This window comes from Hemicordylus capensis, chromosome 6, assembly GCF_027244095.1.
Source record: "Hemicordylus capensis ecotype Gifberg chromosome 6, rHemCap1.1.pri, whole genome shotgun sequence".
NCBI classification, from domain to species: Eukaryota; Metazoa; Chordata; class Lepidosauria; order Squamata; family Cordylidae; genus Hemicordylus; species Hemicordylus capensis.
This window is the reverse complement of record NC_069662.1, coordinates 128,892,342-128,913,299: the sequence shown is the minus strand read 5'-3', so window position 1 is coordinate 128,913,299 and position 20,958 is coordinate 128,892,342. Positions and strand designations below refer to the sequence as shown.

The 20,958-nt window shown below is 42.0% G+C and overlaps 2 protein-coding genes across 6 annotated transcripts in view; one reads left to right on the top strand and one right to left on the bottom strand.

Moving 5' to 3' along the window:
• Nucleotides 1-4,050: 4,050 nt before the first annotated feature.
• RPA3 (replication protein A3) lies at nt 4,051-9,103 on the bottom strand. Its single transcript, XM_053263100.1, has 4 exons — nt 8,852-9,103; nt 7,206-7,280; nt 5,877-5,985; nt 4,051-4,596 (listed from the first exon to the last, which is right to left on the bottom strand). The coding sequence occupies exons 1-4, from the start codon at nt 8,948-8,950 to the stop codon at nt 4,520-4,522; spliced, it is 360 nt and encodes a 119-aa protein (XP_053119075.1). The 5' UTR covers nt 8,951-9,103; the 3' UTR covers nt 4,051-4,519.
• A 53-nt stretch (nt 9,104-9,156) lies between these two features.
• UMAD1 (UBAP1-MVB12-associated (UMA) domain containing 1) overlaps nt 9,157-20,958 on the top strand; it is a 40,855-nt gene continuing 29,053 nt past the window's right edge. Inside the window, exons 1-3 of one of the 5 annotated variants that reach the window (XM_053263099.1) lie at nt 9,157-9,304; nt 11,968-12,066; nt 12,942-13,040. In XM_053263099.1, coding sequence (XP_053119074.1) covers nt 12,959-13,040 — 82 coding nt within the window. In that variant the 5' untranslated portion in view covers nt 9,157-9,304; nt 11,968-12,066; nt 12,942-12,958. Of the gene's footprint in view, nt 9,326-9,475; nt 9,499-9,551; nt 10,063-11,967; nt 12,067-12,941; nt 13,041-20,958 lie in introns of those variants that run through there. The other 4 variants (XM_053263094.1, XM_053263095.1, XM_053263098.1 and 1 more) reach the window with 4 other exon arrangements.

Here is a 20,958-nt window from a genome sequence, read left to right as displayed (position 1 = left end):
ATGTTCATTATTCCTAAATGACTACAGCCAAAAAACTGGCTGAAAATTACCAAATACATGCAAAACATCCTCATAGTGCAACAGAATGTCCGGTTGGAAGCTCTCTTAAACTGAAGTCCAAATAAGTGTACAGCAAGTAAGTGTGAGGAACTGCATTCTAGGTGGTAAAGATAACTGGCATATATTTAGTGTACAGGTTACTGGTTTCCTCTATATGCTTGCTCAGAACTTCAGTTGCATCTTTTTTCTATAAATGCTTTTTAAGTATCAGACTCAGAAAATGTTTGTTTATAATAGCTACATATACTGCAGAGTTTTATTTGTCTTAAATTAGGTCCCTTTGCTTTAGAAAACAGTCAGTTCAGGTACTTCAGTTGAACAGAACTCAGATTATTAAGCATAGTGATACTGGGTGTGGTGGGCAGGGAGCCAAAAAGGTACATACATAGGATGTTTGTAACAGAAGCAGGATGGCCGTCTGCACAAGTACTATAAACTGAAATCACTGAGTTATAGGAGTGATATCTGATGTATGAATCTGATTTACAAAACGGAACACTTTTTCCTTTTAAGGGGTAAGCAAAAGTTCACATAAGCAATGCAGATATGGAAGTAAACAGCAAGTCTGGCAGAGAGTTAGGTTTGAACTTATTAACAACTGCATGCTCTTCGGTGTGGAATGGAGCATTGGTTTATTCACAGTGAAGGCTCCTTGCTGCTGCATCCAAGGACGTCTCAGTGTGGGCTGTGCTTCTCTACATGGCTCGAAGGCAGGACTATGCAAATTAAGTTGAAGCCTTTAGGAGCCACAGGACAGCTCCTATATGGAGCTCAACTTGGCATGTACTCAGGTGGATGGACCACTTCCACCTGCAGGGATCCTGACCTGGTCCCCCACTGGCGATTCATGAGTGCCTTTGCCGTGGTGTTGTCTCTGCGTCTCAACACATGTTGGACTGGAATGCCCAGAGTGCCATCAGGATTGCTCTGAGCGCCAACCAGTTGATACTGTGCTGCTTTTCATCTTTTGACCACTTTCCTTGAGCCAACTTAAGAGTCAGTTGGTGCCCCACCCGTACTTGTTGGCATCCCTGCTAACTGGGCAAAGAGGCACCTTTTACCGTGGTGAGTCTCTTTATTTAGCAGGGGGAGAGAAACTGGCCCTATCTATCCCCAGCACAGTACTTCCAGTGACTGTTGCTGGTGTGTGTCTTGTGTTTTTTTAGAATGTGAGCCCTTTGGGGACAGGGTTCCATCTTATTTGTTTGTTATTTCTTTGTAAACCACCCTGAGCCATTATTGGAAGGGCGGTATAGAAATTGAATTAATAATAATAATCTGTAGCGATGATGATCCAGGGCGGATCCAGGAACTCCTTTCCCACCAAGAGGTATGGAATAGTCATCCCCCAGTGCAGGGATTGAACTACCAGAGGTATCGGTGATCCATCTGCTGGATTTTACTGCAACCTCCAGGTGGAATGGTATAAGAAACTGCTGCAGGGGCCTCAGATGGAAGCATGCCCATGGCACCGCCTCCATGGCTGCCACAATCAGCCCCAGGATTTTGGAATGGGAAAGCAGCAGAAGGGATCTCTGAACTAGGGCGTTCTCCAGAGTAAGCCTGCACTCTGGGGGTAGGAATAGTTTGACCCATTGCATGTCTATCAGAATGCCCAGATGGTGAGATTGGGTGCACTGGCTTTTCTCTCAATTGAACAAGAAGCTATGGTCCTGGAGCATCTGAAGGGTGTTTTGTAGGTCCCTGTCTGAAGTGAAGGAGATTTTAGCAACTGTTCATCCAGATACACAAATATCCCTATGCCCAAGAGGTGGAAATGTGCTAGCACTGGTGACCAGATTATTGTAAATATATGAGGTGCTAGGCCCTTTTAGGTCCATTGCAGTTAGACAGTCGAGATGTTGGAGGGCCCCCACGACTGACCAATTCCAAGTGGAATTTCCACTTTTTGTATGTAGTGGTTGAGAATTTTAAAGCCAGCACTGCCTGTAGGAAGCCATCTTTTGGAGGGACTGTGAAAATAATGGAGATACCTGTACCCCGTTGGACATGCTCTATGGCCCCTGTTGACAAGAGATGAGACTCTCATGTTTTAAGGGTAGGTGGGAGGTTGGAGTGGGCCGGAAGCGTTGAGGGGAATTTGTGTCCCGCTTTTATGGAGTAGCCCGCCTTGATGGAGGTGAGTACCCAGCGGATGGAGGTGGTGCACTCCCAGGCATGCAAGTGTGGAGAAGCAACCACCCAAGAGAGCACACACCCCTGCGTCAGAATTGCTGCTTAGACTGGGTTTGTTTGCGGGGGGGGGGGGGGGGCGGTTGAAGGCTGTGCTGTTGCCAAAGCCCTGTCTGGCAGGCCTAGATCTGTTCCAGGAGGAGCACCATGACCTAAAACCTCAATCCCTACCACCAAGGAGGGAAGAGGGAGTGAAAAAAAGGCTAAAAACAGTATCACCCCGTGTGCGCTCCGGTTTACATGTTGAAGAGGGCATAGCTTGCTTTCTTATCTTTTGACGGAGGGTGTTTTTTTTTTTAAAAAGGCCTCATCCCCAAACATTTTTCCCTGTTCAAGGGTACTGCTGTGAGGCTGCTTTTGGAGGTAGCGTCAATCTGGCAATATTTCAACCATAAATGGCCCAGTACTGAAGCCATTGGTGCCCCTGATGCAAGACAAATAGTCAATGGTGGAAGCCAAGATAAAGGCCTGCGCCTCATGTAATTTTGAGTGTTTGCCTCATGAGAGTGGTACCAGAGTTTGATTCTTGTATTAAGCTATCTAGCCAGATGAAGGGTGCGCTGGCTACCATAAAGGCAGCTGCAGAAGCTCTCATCGCTAAGGCAGCCGAATCATAAGTGTACCTCATTGCCTCTTTCAGGTGTTTTATCAATGGGGACTTTTAGGGTGGGTTCCCCATCCCAGGGGAGGACTGATCCCCTGATCTCAAATCATCGCCACCACGGGAGGATATGTTGGGGGATAGAATGTTAGCTATTGCTGAGTTATTTCTATTGGAGGTGGGAAGTTTTCATTCCACCTTTACTGCCTCGGCAGAAAAGCCTGTGCAAAGCCTCTGAACCTTCTTGTTCTTGCCCATCAGATCACTCCCCTTCTCTGTTTGGGTGTTCAGGGTCTGGCCTACTAGAAGGGTCCTCTGGGGAATCCTCCATTGGGATGGGCTCCTCATCCAAGGGGATAACAGGTCCTGGATAGACTGAGGCTTAGAGGGTTCTGAGGGGTCCTGCTGGGGGTGGGGGAGAACCTCAGAAACCCTGGGGATGGGCCTTCTAGGGTCAGGGCCTGAGAGTTCAGAAGAGTGTACACTGGATTGGTCACCACCAATCCTCCCCCATAATTTTAATAGGTGGCAGGGTTCATGCACAAGGTGGCACTATGAGGTAATAAGCAGCATTTTATATTTTGCCATAAACTAATGGGCAGTCAGTGTAGTTCTTTTAAAATAGGAGTAATGGTCTCTTCCAGTAACCCTAGAGATCATAGCTGTTGCATTCTGCACCAATTGCAATTTCCAGACCATGTACAAATTACCAGCATATGCACACTGTTTTAAGGTCATTTATCTCAACAATTGGGCATAGCTGGTGTATCAGTCAAAGCTGATAAAAAGCACTCCTGGCCCCTGCCTCAACTAGGGATGTGTACTGAACCAGGCAGAGGAAGTTAGAAGGCAGGGTTGACTTTAAGGGCAGGGAAGGAACTTACCCCTCCCACCACCAGCACTCCGTTCACAAAGGGTCCATCAGGGCTGCCCTGCAAGACTCCATAAGTAGATCTCACTTTGAAGAGCAACAGCCTGGAACAGTTTGACAGTCTGGAAACTACCTGAGAGGTAGATAAATTATTGCGCAGCCATGGGAGATTGGGAACAGGCCTGCAGGTTTCTTCAAGAGTAGTTTCTCAAGGGGGCAATTGTTAAGAAGCATCCTGCCTCCTATTTAACCTTACAGGTTGTTGCAGTGATGACAAACTGTGTGCGCAATATTTCCAACATTCTAGAAGAACTATTATAAATGCTGAAAGAAGAACCAAACACATTTTATTTGGATGTCATTGAAATATGATAATTTGTTAATGAAGTGATAACGTGTTTTAAATATCCTACACACTGACTTTTCTCTCTGGTAATCTTCATATACACAATACTACCTAAAGATGGCGGGGGACCCCTTCCCAAACCAAATAGGTATTTTACATATATTTACCAGGATCCCAGGGTACACGAGCAGCAGTCTAACATTAAAATGCTCATCATTGATAAGTGTTGCCTTCACTGGATATGGGCTTTCCTCCTCCACCAGGTTTATAGCTCATATTAAGTCAATTGGCAAGTACAAATACATAAGTTTTGTACTGAGTCTTGGGTAAGTCAGATTGTCCCAAGATCATTTTAACAAATCTCATTTCTCACAGCGATTCTTGAATAATCCTGTTCAGATGGGTACCAAAGAATTGTCCTTTCTGAAGTTGTAATACAAGTTGTTGGTCATGCCTCAGCACCGAAAGGATAGTACTCAGGAAAGTCATGGATAACTTTCAGAGCTTCATTATACAGAGCAAGATCTGAAAGAAAAGAGGGGAGGGAAATGAGTTTACAGATGAAGATACAAGACTAGATTTTATATCTTTCTCAAAGTATTTCTCCAATTAGTTATTCCAAGGTCAGTCCAGCTAAAAAAATCTTTAGAAGAGTTGCTTTTACAGATACCATGGCCAAGTTTGGATTAACAGAAATTAGTTGCCAGAAGTCCAATTGACCAAGAGTTTCTTGGGCTTTTAAGTACAAGTGGCACTCATTGACAGGGTTCCAGTCTCGCCTATAGGCATGAATACGGAAACCATGAATAACAAAACTTTACCTCTATGGGAATCTAGGGGTCAGGTTCCTCCACACACCCACGGCTAAAAATGAACGGGGGAGGGGAAATAAGAGGAAATGTACTGTACCTTGCTCCCCAGCGATGGCCCCTCAAACCCTCAACTTTAACCAAAAAGTCAATTTTTTTAAGAGCCTGCTAACTGAGCAAAGAGGCACCTTAAAAGTGGTGATTCTCTTTATTTAGCAGGGAGAGAACAACTGGCCCTATCCATCCCTAGTACAGCATCCCTCCAGTGGCTGTTGGTGTCTCATGTTTCTTTCTTTTAGATTGTGAGCCTATTTATTTATTTATCTATCTATTTATTTATATCTATCTATGTAAACCGTTTTGGGACCTTTTGTCGAAAAGCAGTATATATAAGTATTCGTTGTATTCATATTTGTATTAGTAAAATGGCTCCACACTGCCTCCAGATCAAAAATGAAACTGGAAGTCATTTCCAGTGGCCTTGAAACCACGGATATGCAAAAGTCATCTATTTTTGTACCCACAGATATGGAAATTAGGTCTCTAGGACCCTTCCGGGGATAACAAAGGCCACCTGAATGCCTATGATAATTCTCCACAAGAGTAAATATGCAGATGGAATGGGAGAAGTCATACTTCTTGAGCTATGTAATGGATTTTGAACATTAGTAGAATTATCCTATCTGGCTAGACATTTACTCATATCCTGCTTTTCAATCAAGATTTACTCCCAAAGCAGCTTACACTTAATTCACAAAAAGGTACAATATATTAGTGATACTACATATGTTTATAGCAGCCTTTTCCAGGCCCCAGAATTGGATAATATAATCTGGGTTCCAAGCTTTTTACTTAGGGGGAAGAAGCAGAAGGGGCTGGCTGATGGTTGGTTTGCAGTCTTCACTCTTTTGGACAGACAGGTGAAAGACAGATAATTGGCCCTTAATGCAATAGACTTTTAGAGTATGGAAACTACTAAGTACATGACTTGCTTACCAAACAAGCTTTTATCTTCTCTGAATTGGGTATATGACGCACACGCTATGTTCGCTTGATTTGTAACTCTTCCTACTACTTCAATGACTCCAGAGATCTCTTCATCAAGCTAGCAAGGCAGATGAACCAGTTAATGTATTTTAGTATTAAGAACTTTACAGAAAAACTAACTAGATGGTCATCTTCAAACCTTCCTTTCCCCTCTGAAGTTTTTGGTAGTCTAGGTGCACAGTTTCCCCCCCCCCCCAAAGGCACTTCTAAAAAGCTACACTATACTTATGAAACATCATCTCACTTGTGGAAAGGCTAACAGATTAAAAATATTTGCAGTTATAAAATTATATAAGAGACGACTTTATTCTATGTAACACTTGGCTAACAATGTTCAAAACATGAGTTCATTTTAAAAGAAAACATGGGCCATACCAGAGATTCTAATAACCTTAAGTGGCACAGCAGGAAAATGCTTGAGTAACAAGCAGAACGTTGCCAGTTCTAATCCCTGCTGGTGAAACACCCATATCAAGCAGCAGTGCTAAAGGAAGATGCTGAAAGGCAGGATTCTCATACTGCACAGGAGGAGGCAATGATAAACCCCTCCTGTATTCTACCAAAGAAAACTATAGGGTTCTGTGGGCGCCAGGAGTCAAAATCAACTTGATGGCACACTTTACTTATATGCCCACAACAACATGGAAGAGACTTCACCCATTGTTCTTTGCTTGCCTCGTTCATGGAACACATTTGCAGATCCCCTACACAATGGCATCACTCAAAACCAATTTCTTCTATGATATGAAGCCTTGCCTCAATTCCTGTGGTGGTCTTCTACACCCAGCTCTTAATTTAGATGGTGAGCTCCTTGGGGTTGTATAGACACTATACAAATCAATGCTGACAACAATACAATAAGAATTGCTATGGCTTGGAATGAATAACAATCCATAGACAAACCCACAAACAAGAGAAATAGATGTGATGGATACATGGAGAATTAGGCTGTGGGCAAAGGAAAATAATTGCTCAGCAGCACAAAGATACTACAGATGCTCCCAGAATGCAGCCTTTGTACATATTTAGCTTATGGAGGATACACTAATGCTGTAAAACTCATTCTTGCTACAGTGCTGATATACAAGACTGTGATCCTATATATTATATATAAATCAGTTGAGGCTTAAAACCTAAAGCCTTCTTTCAGACTAGGTGCTGATGCATCCGTTCAAACATTGTGATTAGAGTCCCTTTCTAGTCTTAACATCTCCAGGTGCTGAATATTAAGGCAGCTGACAAGTGCCCAGAGGGGGGACAGAGACCAAAAATACTCACAGGTTCATTCAGTTCAATAGTTGCATTTTTCCCTTCGCCATCTGACAAGAAGAAAAGTTTCCCAGATGGATGAATCTACAAGATTTAAAAGCACCTCATTTTTAAAGTACTTTCACATAGAGAGATCCTACATCAACAATGGGAACATTGGAATACAGATGTATGAATTCAAAGTGGGACCAAGAAAGTTGGGTTGTTATGTCTACAGCAATCAGGAGCAAGATATCCGACTTTCCTTCATTCTAGCAGTATGAGCAATGAACATCCATGGTCAAATGTGCAGAGCAAAGGTAATTTTCTTCTTCTGACCCTCACCACTGCAGCCCCCAGAAGCTCAGGGTCAAGGAACTCCTGGCAATGGTATGGAACACTGGTGGCTGAGAAGGAGAAGCACAGACACACCTTTCACTGCACTAATAGAAGACATCTTCATGTGTTTCCTCCTTTCCCCTGCAGCCACCAGCGTGGTATCCTACACTATAGCTGGGGATCCCTCAATCCTTGGATAGGTCTTTTCCAACATCAGACAAAAGTGGAAAGAGGAAAATTACTTCAGCAACTCTTTGCAAACACCATTGTGGATATGACCCAGGATTCACTACCAAAAAGTAGAGTCATTTCTGTATTCCAAAAACAGTGGTATTAGAAAGAATGATCAGAAGTGAAGGAACAAAGTTGGGAACATTACCAGCACTTGAATATACACATGCAAAAATCCAATGTCAATTAGAGGAAATGTGAAAAGAACATGGCATCTTTTAACTTTTTTTTTTTTAAGGGATAATGTACATCATTAGATTAGGCAAAACTGTGAGTACCTACTAAAATTAACTGTATGTTTACCACAACACACCTGATGAGCATGGCTACATCTGTCAAAGTTGTATTAGGTGGCACAGGATTATAATGAAAAATGTCCCAACAGACTTAAAAACTAAGATTTTACAAATATATATATTTTTTTTCTTTCCCCTTCTCCAGTGTTCCCTCTAATGCATGTGCATACCTGCATGCTCACACTTTTTTTTTAATCTCCACTCAGTTAATTTTAGATCCTGCTCAGGTTTAATCAGGAAGGTCCCACTCTGAATATATGTACACACACACACACACACACACACACAGCCTTGATACTGCCACCCAGAACAAAACTCATTCCACACATGGATGAAAAAAATTAGAGAGAACACTGCCTTTCTCCATATTGTCTTCTATTGGGCTCTAGTTCAAGAAAAATTGTGCTTCAATAAATTTGTTAGTATTTAAGACACCATAATACAGTACTCTTGTATATTATATTTGCTAGCTACCTTGATTTTGTTGTTGGGCTTAGAACAACAACAAGATATAAATAGAACAGCAAGTTGCCTGGCTGAAGAAAATGGGAGTACAAACGAGTCTGTTTCAGCACACACGTGAGCCTCATTAACTTCAGTCACATGAACCTCATATAAGCGACTACAAGTTTCAAAAATGCGGAACAGAATAAGAAGAAATAACGTTTTGGAGCAGAGTGAGGAAAATTCGAAACAAAGAGAAGGATTCAGGCGAGCAGATCTCAGCAGCCATTGAACTCCCAAGAGAGGCCTTGCCCAGGAGACCTACGAAGAAGAGAGAACGGGAAAACTGTTTTCCCCAGCCGTTACCTTTTCCACACGCCCCACGAAACAGACAGGCTTTCCAATATACCGGGCCAGATTATTCGTGGCTATGCGAGGTCGGGGCCCTTCAAAAATATCCGCCATCTTCTCGGAACCAGAGTCAAAGCCAACAACCCGCTTTTCTCTCTATCCTTCCAAATCACATTGGCGGGAAATATCTACTTCCGCTCTCTGCAAAGGGCCCGATAAGTTACCATAGCAACAGGGACGCTACTAAGCGGCCCCAGGATTTTAGTTCCGCACCGAACATCTGCAGGGGACGTCATTTCCGAGTAGCACGGTTGGGCCCGCGTCCAGGGCTGTTGCGCATGCGCCTCGTGGCTTGCTGAGCTGTCCCTTGAGCGACCAAGGTTGCTTTCGTTGAGTCGCCACCAGGATCTGCCCGCCAGCCCCGCCTTGAACCCGGAAGCGGAGTTGATTGTGGAAAAAGCATCGGAGGTAGGCGTACCGAACGGAAAGGTAGAGAAGAAATACCAAATTAGATTCTAGCGCGTCGAAAAGAAGGAATAGATAGCTACGCGTGACTTGGGCCTCGCTTTGTGCCATGCGCGCCGGTTGGATATAGCGAGGATATAGCGATCCTCCTCCTTTGGAGAATTTAGCGGTTCAGAACGTTATCTCTTGAGTGCCAGGTTTGGGATCTACGCATGCGCATCGCTTATTGGGAGGGATACCTGAGGTGCCAGTTACTAGTTCCCACCTGAGGGGCGGGCGGGGCTGTCAGTTATTCAGGGCGCTCCTCAGGGAGCCTGCGTGTGGCGGACACCAGCCGCATACATACCCCCCCTCCCATGTTGCGTCTAACAGAGAGATGTTGTTGATTACAACTCCCATAACGCTCGAGCAAAAGCCATTTGTTGTTGTAGTCAACAACATCTGCTAGAGGGAACACTGCCCCAATCCCCGCCGCCCTCTCCTCTTTGCGCCCAACTTAGGATCGGAACTCTTGTTAGATGAAGCTGATGATTGTTGTAACTTTAGAGCCGGTCTTGACGTTAAGTTGCGAAAGGGTATCCCCATTTCGCTTTCCGTGTGTGAACCTTAGTGCCTAAAGTGTGTGTGTGTGTGGCGGGGAGGGGGAGCATCTGTTGCATCTTCTAAAAGGGAGAAGCGGGTTTTTGTGTTGAGATGAAGCAGATATATCTTGTAGCAAGCATCGTCTTTAGAAAGCTCTCCTTTTAGCTCCCAGGACTTAGGTGGGAATTTCTCCTCCATCTGCATTTTTAGACGTTAATTAAATTAATTACTTAATTAATCTTATTTAACAAATATTTATGTATGCCGGTAGTCTGTGTCTCAAGATGGTTCACAGCCAATTTTAAAACATCCATAATATAAAATCAAACTGTTAAAAACAAATAAGTTCAACTTAAAATTTTTGTGTTGAAAGTAATGGACTTTTTAAAAACACACCACTTTCTCACTGAATAATTGTAGAATCTTTTGAGATGATTAAAATGTTTTGAAATGATTAATCCAACTGACTGGTTAACCATTGCAGCCTTAGAAATAATGTATCTCATGATTAGGAAGATCACAAAGCAGACACGGAAATAACCCATGTGTTTTTGGTTCAGGTGTTATTAGACACTGTTAGAAAAAGTATTTTCTTGTGAAGTTGCACCAAAATGAAGATGATATGTACTTCAATGCATGTTGCATTGAAAGAAGTGTTGCACAGATATATAGCAGCCTCAGCCAGATGCATGTCCAATTTATACCTGTGGTTTGTGATTCTGCAAGTAAGATGAACAGCAGCGAAGCCTGCTTCCACATGTGGGTATGTTTCCTTGTAGGGATATGCATGAACCGGTCCGGAGGCCGTTGTAGAGGCCTCTGAACCATTTCGAATGTGGCACCGGCTTAAAGGTTTAATGCCGGTGTGTGTGTGTGGGTGTGTGTGTGTAGCTCTTTAAGGGTGGGGGAGGGAGCACTTCACACATACCTCACTGGCCTTTGGTTTCTGGCAAAGTTTTTGGGGTGGCAATTTTTTAAAAACTTCTGAAAACACATCTCTACAACCAAGCTTTCTCAGCTTTTAAAAACTTGTTTTTAAATTGTTCTGATTATTTAATTGTTGTTTTAGGATATCTTTAATTGTTAATTATTATTTTATGCTGTTTTATAATTTTTGTTTTAATTAATCGATTTTAATGTTGTTTTAATGTAAAACGCCCTTAGCCTTTTGGAAGGGCGGTATAAAAGTTTTAATAATAAATAAATAAATAAATGCCACCCCTGCCCCCTTCCTGGCCGGAAGTATCATCTGCACGTGCGCATGTCACGCCCAGTGCGCAACGTGCGTGCATACTGGGTGCACGCGCAGACAGTACTTCCGGCCAGGAACGGGGGCAGGGGCGGCAGGCAGGTATGCTGCTGCCCAAAAAAACTTTGCCAGAAACCGAGTGCTGGCGGGGGGGGTGGTGGAGTTAAGTGCATTCTCCCTGCCCTTAAAGAGCCACCACCACCCCGGCATTGAATAGCACCTCCACGGTTCCGTGCACACCACTATTTCCTTGTAATTTCAGTCCACTGGTTCTAGACCTACCCTCAGGAGAAACAAAGAAAAGAAGCAGTGTTTTGGGTGTATGAATGCTCACAGTGGAAGATATTTTTCCCTTTATGTACTGTGTCTAATTTCAGAGTTGGTGCAAAAATGAAACTGATTCCATCTTCACACAGAGCTGTGTGATTTTGTTGTGGATTTTGTGTGTGGGGTGTGTGTGTGTGTGCTTTTTGATCTTTTTAACATAGCAGTGGAGTTTCTTTTTTCTTCAACAAGTATGTGGGATCTTAATCATTTTCATTATTTAAAAAGGGGAGAAGCTAAAGTTTTGCCCTCTGACTTGTGTAGTTCTGCCATCATAACTCGTGTAATATGGTACCATAAGACTGAAATTAATGAGTTTGGGTTGGAATTTAGTTTGCTCTGTAGCACAGTCACACAGAAACCTGATGGCCAAGTCATCATGGACAAGTAAAAGCGAAAACCTATTTTTTCTTAGGAAGAAAAAAATAGCTTATTTGGTCTTTTTGGTAAAGTTTTGCAATCATGTCACCAGTAATGTAATTCAATAAACATAGTTTTCCTCTTAAATTAGTGTGCCAGAGAAGAACATAATTGAAGTTCAAGAAGAAAATCTCACATAGTCAAGGCTTTTTGAAAGAAGTAAATGCTTCGAGCTTCTGGAACTGAAAAGGCAAGTAACATGGGACTTTGAAGTTTGGGGAGGCACAAAGAATGGGAATCAATAAGGTCATGGGGCTAAGGAGGGCTGTGTGTAGAGGGAACAGAATAAATGGGCAGCTGGCTGTGAGATGTTGAGGGTGTTAGTGGAAGGAACAAGTAACTTTTCATGACTTAAGATGGCATCTTCTAAGTGTAAGATATTAGGAAGCCTAATAAAACATTGTATTGCCCCATTATTGTTGTTTATAGTTTATTGTTGTGAGCTGTCCTGAGCAATATTGTATTGGAGGGGTAGAACAGAAATATTTTAAATAAATACATAAAATATTTTGAGGACTGCTTAAATGTTTTGGGTTTTCAATATGATCTAATGGACTCTAGTTCTGTTCAACTTCTTTAAAATGTGCCTGAAAAGAACCTCATTGATCTTAAATTCATTTATATTTTAAATGGTAGTGGTGTTTTCTTTTTCTTTTCTTTCTTTCTTTTTTGAGGGGTGGGGAGAGAGAGAAAAGCAACTAGCTCAGTGAACATACGAATTATGTTGCTTTTCACAGGAAATAGATGATATGATGGCAAAATATTTTGATGATGGGAAAGGTCATATTAGCTTGGCTTGCTTTTTCCAGTCCTTCAGCTCAAACAAGACTCAGTTCACTCCTCTTTGGTGATGGTAGCTTTGTGTCATTCCTGCGAATGAATTACAGTGAACAAGTTGTTTATATCACTATTGCGTCTGCATGGCTTTGCACAATTTTGGAATTTCCTTTCCTCATATTTCTTGGAACTAGACGTCTAGAGTGTTCTCTGAAGTTTATTTTACTAATGTCTTAATGTTGAGGCTTATTGGCTCAAACATGACATGATCTCCTTTTTTGTTTCTAGAGTTTTATTTTAAAGAGATGTTCAGTTTCTTCAGAAAAAGTCCAGATACCAAGAAGGTCTTAGTGACAGAAAAAGAAGCAGATGGATTTGTTTTTCTGGGTAAGTGATTCTAAGACAATATGGAAATTATATACTTTAAATATATATATAATATATATATATATGATATTTCATAAGGTTTCATGTAGATGGAACTGAGTAAGAAGGTTGAAAGCAGTTGGAAAAACATGTGCAGGTGTTTAGTGATTCATACAGAAATTTATTCTGAAGTAAAGGTAAAGTGTGCCATCAAGTTGATTTCGACTCCTGGCGCCCACAGAGTCCTGTGGTTTTCATTGGTAAAATACAGGAGGGGTTTACCATTGCCTCCTCCTGCGCAGTAGGAGATGAAGCCTTTCAGCATCTTCCTATATCGTTGCTGCTTGATATAGTACCAGTGGGGATTCGAACCGGCAACCTTTTACTTGTTAGTCAAGCATTTCCCCACTGCAGTAGAGACTGAAAATATAACCTTACAAGGTTTTGTAACAGCATACTCATTACTCAGGAGTAAAAAAGTGCTTGATCACATGCCTAATTCCTGTTACAGTTTGTAAAGCAGCGTTGTAAGACTTTATTTTTTAGAATGACTTGATTCTGAGGTAGCGTTCTATTAGAGTAATCCAAGGAAAAGTGTTATTACTTAAGACAAGTGGGGTGTGTGACTTGCCAACTGCTAACTATTTCTGTTTGCCCTGGAAGGTTACTACAGGGAAACTATTGGGTCTTTCTGTGGAGTTCATGAGTTTATTTGATGATTTAATTGAGGCCTAGATATAGAAAAAGATCAGCACTGAGTTTGGTGATTATTATTATTATTATTTATTCGATTTCTATACTGCCTTTCCAAAAATGGATCAGGCCGGTTTACACAGAGAAATAATAAATAAATAAGATGGATCCCTGTCCCCAAAGGGCTCACAATCTAAAAGAAACATAAGATAGACATCAGCAACAGTCATTGGAGTTACTGTGCTAGGGGTGGATAGGGCCAGTTACTCTCCCGCTGCTAAATAAAGAGAATCACCATGTTAAAAGGTGCCTCTTTGCCAAGTTAGCAGGAGTTAAGATGCTAAATCTTACACATTAAAAATGTTTAATCAATAGTATTGAGTGCGTACTGAAACATAGGCACAGGAGAATAGGGAGGAACTGGAAAAAGATAGGGGAGGGAGAGCCTTCCACTCTGGGGTGCATAACGTCTCCTCTGTGGTTGCCATCTCTGATTTGCTCTCATTACATTATCTCCCTGGGGGATGGCACTCTTTTTCATAAGTACTCATGGACGTGAGACTTTGTCAACTAGTAAGTTAAGAAGTTCTCAGCACTCCTTCCCATGAGGGTTTGTATGTGGCGTCATGCTGCAAATCCTCTCTGGGACGTCTTTCTTGAGAGAGTGAGTGTGTAGCCTATTCTAGTCATATGCCTGGGGAATGAAGTAATAGTATTTCTTACTGTTGTTGTTGTTTTGGTGGAAGTTGCCTGGTACTGAAGCATGTGTGCCTAAAGCACCACTCTGGCCCTTCTACAGATGTTGGACTACAAATCCCATAACCCCTGACTATTGGCCACTGACTGGGGATGATGGGAGTTATAGTCCACTACCAGCAGGAGGACTGAATTTGTGCAGCCCTGGCTTAAGAGTATGTGCTCATCTGCACCTTGCTGGACACACACTGTAACTGATTATTCCAGACAAGAACTATTAACTTCCTAGGAAAACAGTGTTGCTTCCTGAAGAGCTCAGTGGAATGCAGGATATGGAATGTTAGTCTTTTCATTTGTTGCCTGTGTTTGTGCTCAGCTGGTTATCCGCTGCTGTTCAGGTAGTCATGCTTCATAACTGCATATCTGTGGTAATGTCTTGGATATTCTTGGTTTTTCCAGTTTGATGAAAGTTTAGCAAGATTAACTTTAACCAGTTTTCTCTCCTTTGGTTTTCCTTCAGAGTGTTCTGAAAGTGTTATTATTTCTGTGTTATCAGTAAACAAGGCAGAATTATGGCTAATCTGAGCGATACTTTATCCCTTTTAGAGACCATTTCTGTGTGGCATCTCTCCACACCCTGGCTGCAATGTCTGGTTTAACTTGCCATGTACATCATTGTGATCATGAAACAGTTTTTCGTATACAAGCCTCTTGACTTCTAATTATTTTTTTAAAGCTCATAGTATCATTAGGTCTTTTAAGAATAAAATAAGGTGATTACTATGGGCTTTCATTCTGGATGCTTCCAGGTACATATGGCACTGCATAGAAATCCTTGATCCAGTAGGGAGAATCTGTCTAACAACCCATACTAAATGTTGTAGGTGGAATAAGGAAACATATCATGTAGTAGTAGATTCTCAAGGGCATAAGGTAATATATGGACTCGCCCTTAGAAATGTCACAAAGCTCAATATGATGTTAAGTTGAGCTTTTTATGTTTAGATTGTTTACATGTATGGAACATAAGGTTTGCTTAATGTAACATGACAAGCTCTTTCCTACTTTCACCAAACAGAATAACTAGGTGTTCTAGTTATGCTCACACTATATTCTCCCAAAGGAACTGCATGTAAAAAAACATGCTCTTTCATCAGAGGTGAGGTGAAAGTAGACTTTATTCTGAGCAAGTGTACCATCACTGAATTCCGTGTTTTACAAAGTTAACTGCAAATGTCCAAAAAATGATTTACTGTACCAAATTACTGGCAGTATATCAGGATTAAACAACAATGCAGGATATTGTGCCCTAGACTAGTGTGAAAGCACCAACAAACATGAGCTTCTGCTGCTGCTTTTAGAGCAGGCTCTATAAACCTGTACATGACCACTGCCATGGGCACATGTAGAAATTTCATTGGCAATCTCTTAACCATGCTAAGAGATTGAGGCAGGCACACGATTATGAACTCCTTTTTTACCAGCCTTTCTGCTATTGGGCATTAATTCCTCCCACTGGCTTTAGCCCATAGCTTACATGTTTCATTGACACCAACCTGGGTTCCATTTTAATCAGGATTTGAAGTTGGTTAACACACCCTAAATAAGAAGGAACCTGGCTATTCATTATGTTACATCCTGACCTTCCTTTCATTGTGGAACTCCAGGCAACACACACAAGATTCCCAGGTGGTCTCTTGTACAGACCCTGATCAGACCCAGGCTTGCTTAGTTCCAGCAGCATTGCTATATCATGTGCTTTCAGATCATGCTTTGGGACCATTATCATTATTTCATTAAAGTTAAAAGGTTTCCAGTGTTAGATATGTTTCAGTCCCATGTGTTTTTGTGTGTTTCCTTGGTAATTAAGTGACAAAGGTAAACTAGGGTCAAGTACATTGTCCTCTACAAGTCTTAATAAACACATTGGGTTAGGGTATCACTTAAAGACAGTTGTGATTTCCCCCCAAGAATGAAGTGCCTGAAACTGAGGCACACCATTTTATTTATTTTCGAGCCCAAAGTGTCATATTTCCTTTTTGCGTTCCACATGCTGCCTGGCTGCTACTGCTAAATAAACATAAATTTCCTGCAAAATGTACATTATTTTTGTGTATGTGGTAAAAGACTCAACCCAGTGTACTGCTGTATGCAAAGCCTCTTTCAGACTTGTCTGCAGATGGTTGCCTCTCTGCAGTAGCAACCCTTTTTGAAGTGAGGGATTGTTTGGCTTTCTTCTTTTCCCCTGTTCTGCAAAAAGCCGGGTTAAAAGCTCCACATGTCTGATTACTGCAGTTTGAGTTCAGTGGGCAAGGAGGATGAAGGAGACCAGAAAAACAACCCTCTCCAATGTCACTGATTTCTAGTCACACAAGGAGATAATTGCTATCCCTTCATTCAGTGTGGAGTCAAAGTAATCCTCCTGGGTACTGGTTTTACACAAAAACAAAGTGCAGTATGCTTTTCTATCATTAGGTGGCATCTTTCTTCATGCTCATGCCCTCCTCTACTAAACTGAATACAGCATTAATTATCAGCCTACCTATTTCTCTCACTGTAGGGTTCAGGTTTGTGGAATTAGTATGTCAGAAGTTAACACGTACATGAAATGGCATTTTCAGTCCGTTAACAAGTGTGGAATAGTGGCACTAAAACTTCAAGCGCGGTTTGTGATTTCCTTCCAAAACCAAGTCAGTGATTGGCCACATGAGAGTTGCATAGCACAAAGGAGTGTGCTTGCATATTTTACAAGAGGAAATAGCAGGATGCAACACACGTAACTAAGAGTGTCAGCTTCATACTGTATTAATACTCTTGAAGAGTATGTGTTGGCTAACCCTAAGAGTACAATTGTGTTTTGTCTGAATGAGCTCAGCTAGTATCCTCAATGCAGTTTAAAAGAATTAAGTTACTGAACAATTGAACCTCATGATGTTTTGTAGTATACGGTATGCAAGTGTGTTTCTTAAGAGCAGCATTTGCTAAGTACTGCTTTCTATGGACTTTGCATAGCATCATGTCTGTGCGTTGGCACTGCCATTTGCAAACACAGTTGTTTTTGCCCTGCAGCTCTGTTCACAGGCTCAGCTTATCATGTGGCTTACAATTCTGTATACATAATGGGTGTAGCCTTTAAGCAAAAACATCTGGCACACTTGGATGATTATATTCCTGTAGCAGTTGTAAGGTGTTCATATTCTAATTGTTGAGAATACATCACAGTTTGCTGATCACACTGAAATCTATTTAAATTAATAAAACTGGACCTTCATCTAATCCAACAAATACAGCTGTAGGCTCTGAAGGTGGTGTTGGATACACTGATGCAATAATAGGATTCAGAATCCTCCAGGCCCTTGAGTTGGTTAATCCCTAATATATCCAAGAATGGGTATTCTCTTCCCTCTTAACTCACCCCATCAAGTAAAAACTAAAATGATAGCTGCCTTTCAAGAAACTTTGGCTTGCTATACCAGCTACTAGAATTATGGCCTTGCAGATCACATTACAGAATTCTGTGAAAAAGAAATGCTCTCCCCAAGGCTGAATACTATAGTGTATTGTAACCTTAATGCACCCTCCCCTCTCCTACCTCTTGCTTCCTAGACCTTTAAGTAATGTCAAACTAAAGAAACCTGGCTAACCCCACTTGTACAAACCCATAATGTATTAATACATTAATATATTAAAAAATCTTCTCAGATACTGTTTATGTGCTCATGATGTGTGCTGGTTGGAGCCAGTAACTATATGGCTACATCCAGTGTTCCCTCTAACAGGGAATCCCAGATGTTGTTGACTACAACTCCCATAATCCCCAAGTAAAAGCCATTGCAGCTGGAGATTCTGGGAGTTGTAGTCAATGACATCAGGGAATCCCTGTTAGAGGGAACACTGGCTACATCTGTCTTTTAGTCAAACCAATTACCTCCAGTTTGGAGACATTCAAATAATGGTCCCAGTTCTGTTCAGCTTAGTTTTTGGTCCCCTACTGATGCCATGGCTTTATTTACACTTCTCTTTACTAGTGATGTTCTATAATTACAAGTTAAAATTTGGTAATATGAAAAAAATGCATTGAGATGCACAGGGCAGATAAAATATGGATAGTTAAGACTGATGCAAACAATGCAAATGTTCTTTAAGAGCTCAAGAATATTATTACATGAAATGTATCCCTGACCAGAATTTTTTGGTATTATTTTATTACTTTAAAGATAAGAGCAACCTTTATTTTGTTCTTTGTTAGGAGGTTTGAGGTACAAGGTGAAGGGAGATGTCTACTGTAGAAGGATGGCTAGGAAAAATTGTTCTGCTTCCTCTTATGAAAGTGCTATCCACAGTAATGCAATAAAATTGGGTAGAGTTCCTTTCAATCTTGCAGTAGAATCTTCGATTTTACAAATTCAGTCTGACCTTGCAAAGGGCACGTGTCTGAATGCCCTTCTGGAACTAGCACTGGCAGGAGGAGATGAATTATGTGTTGTTTTAAAAGGGTCACCTTCTGCTTCAAAGTCGTCACAACGAAAGCTCTGCTGACAGCTCAGTTGTTCTTCAACAGCTGAAAAGTGCCTCAGCTTTAGTACCCTGCAGGTTGCACTAAATAACAGTCCTGATGGCCAGTCATGCTCTCTGTGGTAACTTACAGCCTTTAGGGGTCAATGTCATGTACACGGATACCAGGTTCTGGATCCTCATTTTAACAATAATTGCCACACTGAACTGGCAGTGCTAAAGCTACCTGGTCTCTGCAAATATTGATGTGCTGGTGTACACCATCTTCAGGAGAGGCCTTTTTGTCCAGCGAGTCACTACTTCGGTGCTTCTGTTGTCAAATGCAGAATTGGATTCTCATGTCTCGCACTCCCAAACTACCAGTTCATTCTCATTAAGACTTGCTCAATGTCAGAGTTTGACCTGTATAGTTCAGATTTCTCCCAGCATGAAAGTCAGCTGGCCAGAGACTGATGTCAGTATTTGCATTTAGTAATGCCTTACTAGTCTGTTTGGTGAAAGCTCTGAGAGTAATTTTCTTATGCTGATGTCGGTGATGACAACCAGTCTGTGGCTGAACACAAAGAGAAGACAAAGCCTTTGAATTCTGGCTGTGTTTTCTTTCTAAAGGTAGCAAACAGCTAGAAGTCTACTTCATAGCTTTTTTAAAAAGATAACTAAACAGAACTGTGTATCAGTATTACTTCCTACTTTAAAGATTTTTCTTAAGACTTTTTCAAGTCAAGTATATGTGTCTACTTTTGGAGTAAAGTAGGCTGAGGGCCTATTCACAACACCGAAATCAGTGAGTTAGAGAATCCAGTGCACTTTCATGTGACTTTTGTTTTGTATGCAAGTGGTTCTTCAGCTCACCTCATGTTAAGCCAATGAGTCCGTTTGGATAAATGTCTGAGCAAGCCCTGCCTGCACACAATTATGGAGGTGAATGAGCATGTCTTGCTCCCCTCTTAGTGCACCATTCTTTTCTCTGATCACATGAGGGCTTCATGTGAACCAATACTACTTAAGGTAGTATTTATAAAAGTACACCAAGAGAGGTAGCAGGACCTCATCCAGCTCATTACCACCTCCAGGCAGGCATTTAGGGAGGTTATGCCATTATCTGGTGAAGTTGATCTGGATAAATATATTTGGATGTCATCTGCATATTGATAACATCCTGCACCAGATCTCCTAATGATCTCTCCCAGCGGTTTCATGTAGATGATAAAAAGCTTTGGAGATGCTATGGAGCCTTGTGGAACTCCATACATTAACTCCTGCTTTGCAGAGCAACAGTCTCCAAGCAACACCATCTGGAATCTGCCAGAGAGGTAGGAACAGAACCACTGTAAAACAGTGCCACCCAATATGAACTCCCTTAGGCGACCCAGAAGGATACTATGTTTGATGCTATTGAAAGCCACTGAGAGATCCAAACGGATCAACAGTCACGCTCCCTCTGTGAATACCCATTTGGAGATAATCGATCAGGCTGACCAAGGCAATCTCTATCCCATAGCCCTCCTGAAAGTTAATTTGAAATGGATCTAGATAATCTGTTTCCTCCAAAACTGCCTGGAGCTGAGAGGCCACCACCATCTCAATCAGCTTGCCCAACCATGGAAGATTGGTCTAAACTTGGCTAACTCTGAGGGATCCAGTGCAGGCAGTGAGGCATCTTGCCCTCCCCCAGAGAAGCATCTATCTATTTAAAAGCCTTAGGACCTATGTAGCAAGCAAATCCCATGGTACGTGGCACATCTCACAAGAGTTGAGAGAGTTGGAATTGTCCAAAGGAGAGAGAAGCCGTGGAGTAGGGCAGCTGCTGCTGAGGACAGAGGGTTGAGGAAGAGGAGGAGGCAGCGGCGACGGCGGCAAAAAACGGAAAAGAGACATTGAGCAAGCATGCATCACCCCGCTGAGTCTCCTCGCGAGGAGGACAGCCGAGCTGTGGCAGAAGAGCACACTAAGGGCCATCCATGTAGGCCAGAAGGGAGGCCCCGGCTTGGCCGTTTTCCTTACGAAGAGACTCGGCGGACTGACGGAGGCCGGC

Bases quoted from the DNA above. Each gene is read 5' to 3' on its own strand.
- RPA3 (XM_053263100.1), bottom strand. From the start codon at position 8,950: ATGGCGGATATTTTTGAAGGGCCCCGACCTCGCATAGCCACGAATAAT. The intron at 7,281-8,851 runs GTAACGGCTGGG...TAAATCTTGTAG, and splicing joins TCGTGGGGCGTGTGGAAAAG to ATTCATCCATCTGGGAAACT. The intron at 5,986-7,205 runs GTGAGTATTTTT...CTGCCTTGCTAG, and splicing joins CTATTGAACTGAATGAACCT to CTTGATGAAGAGATCTCTGG.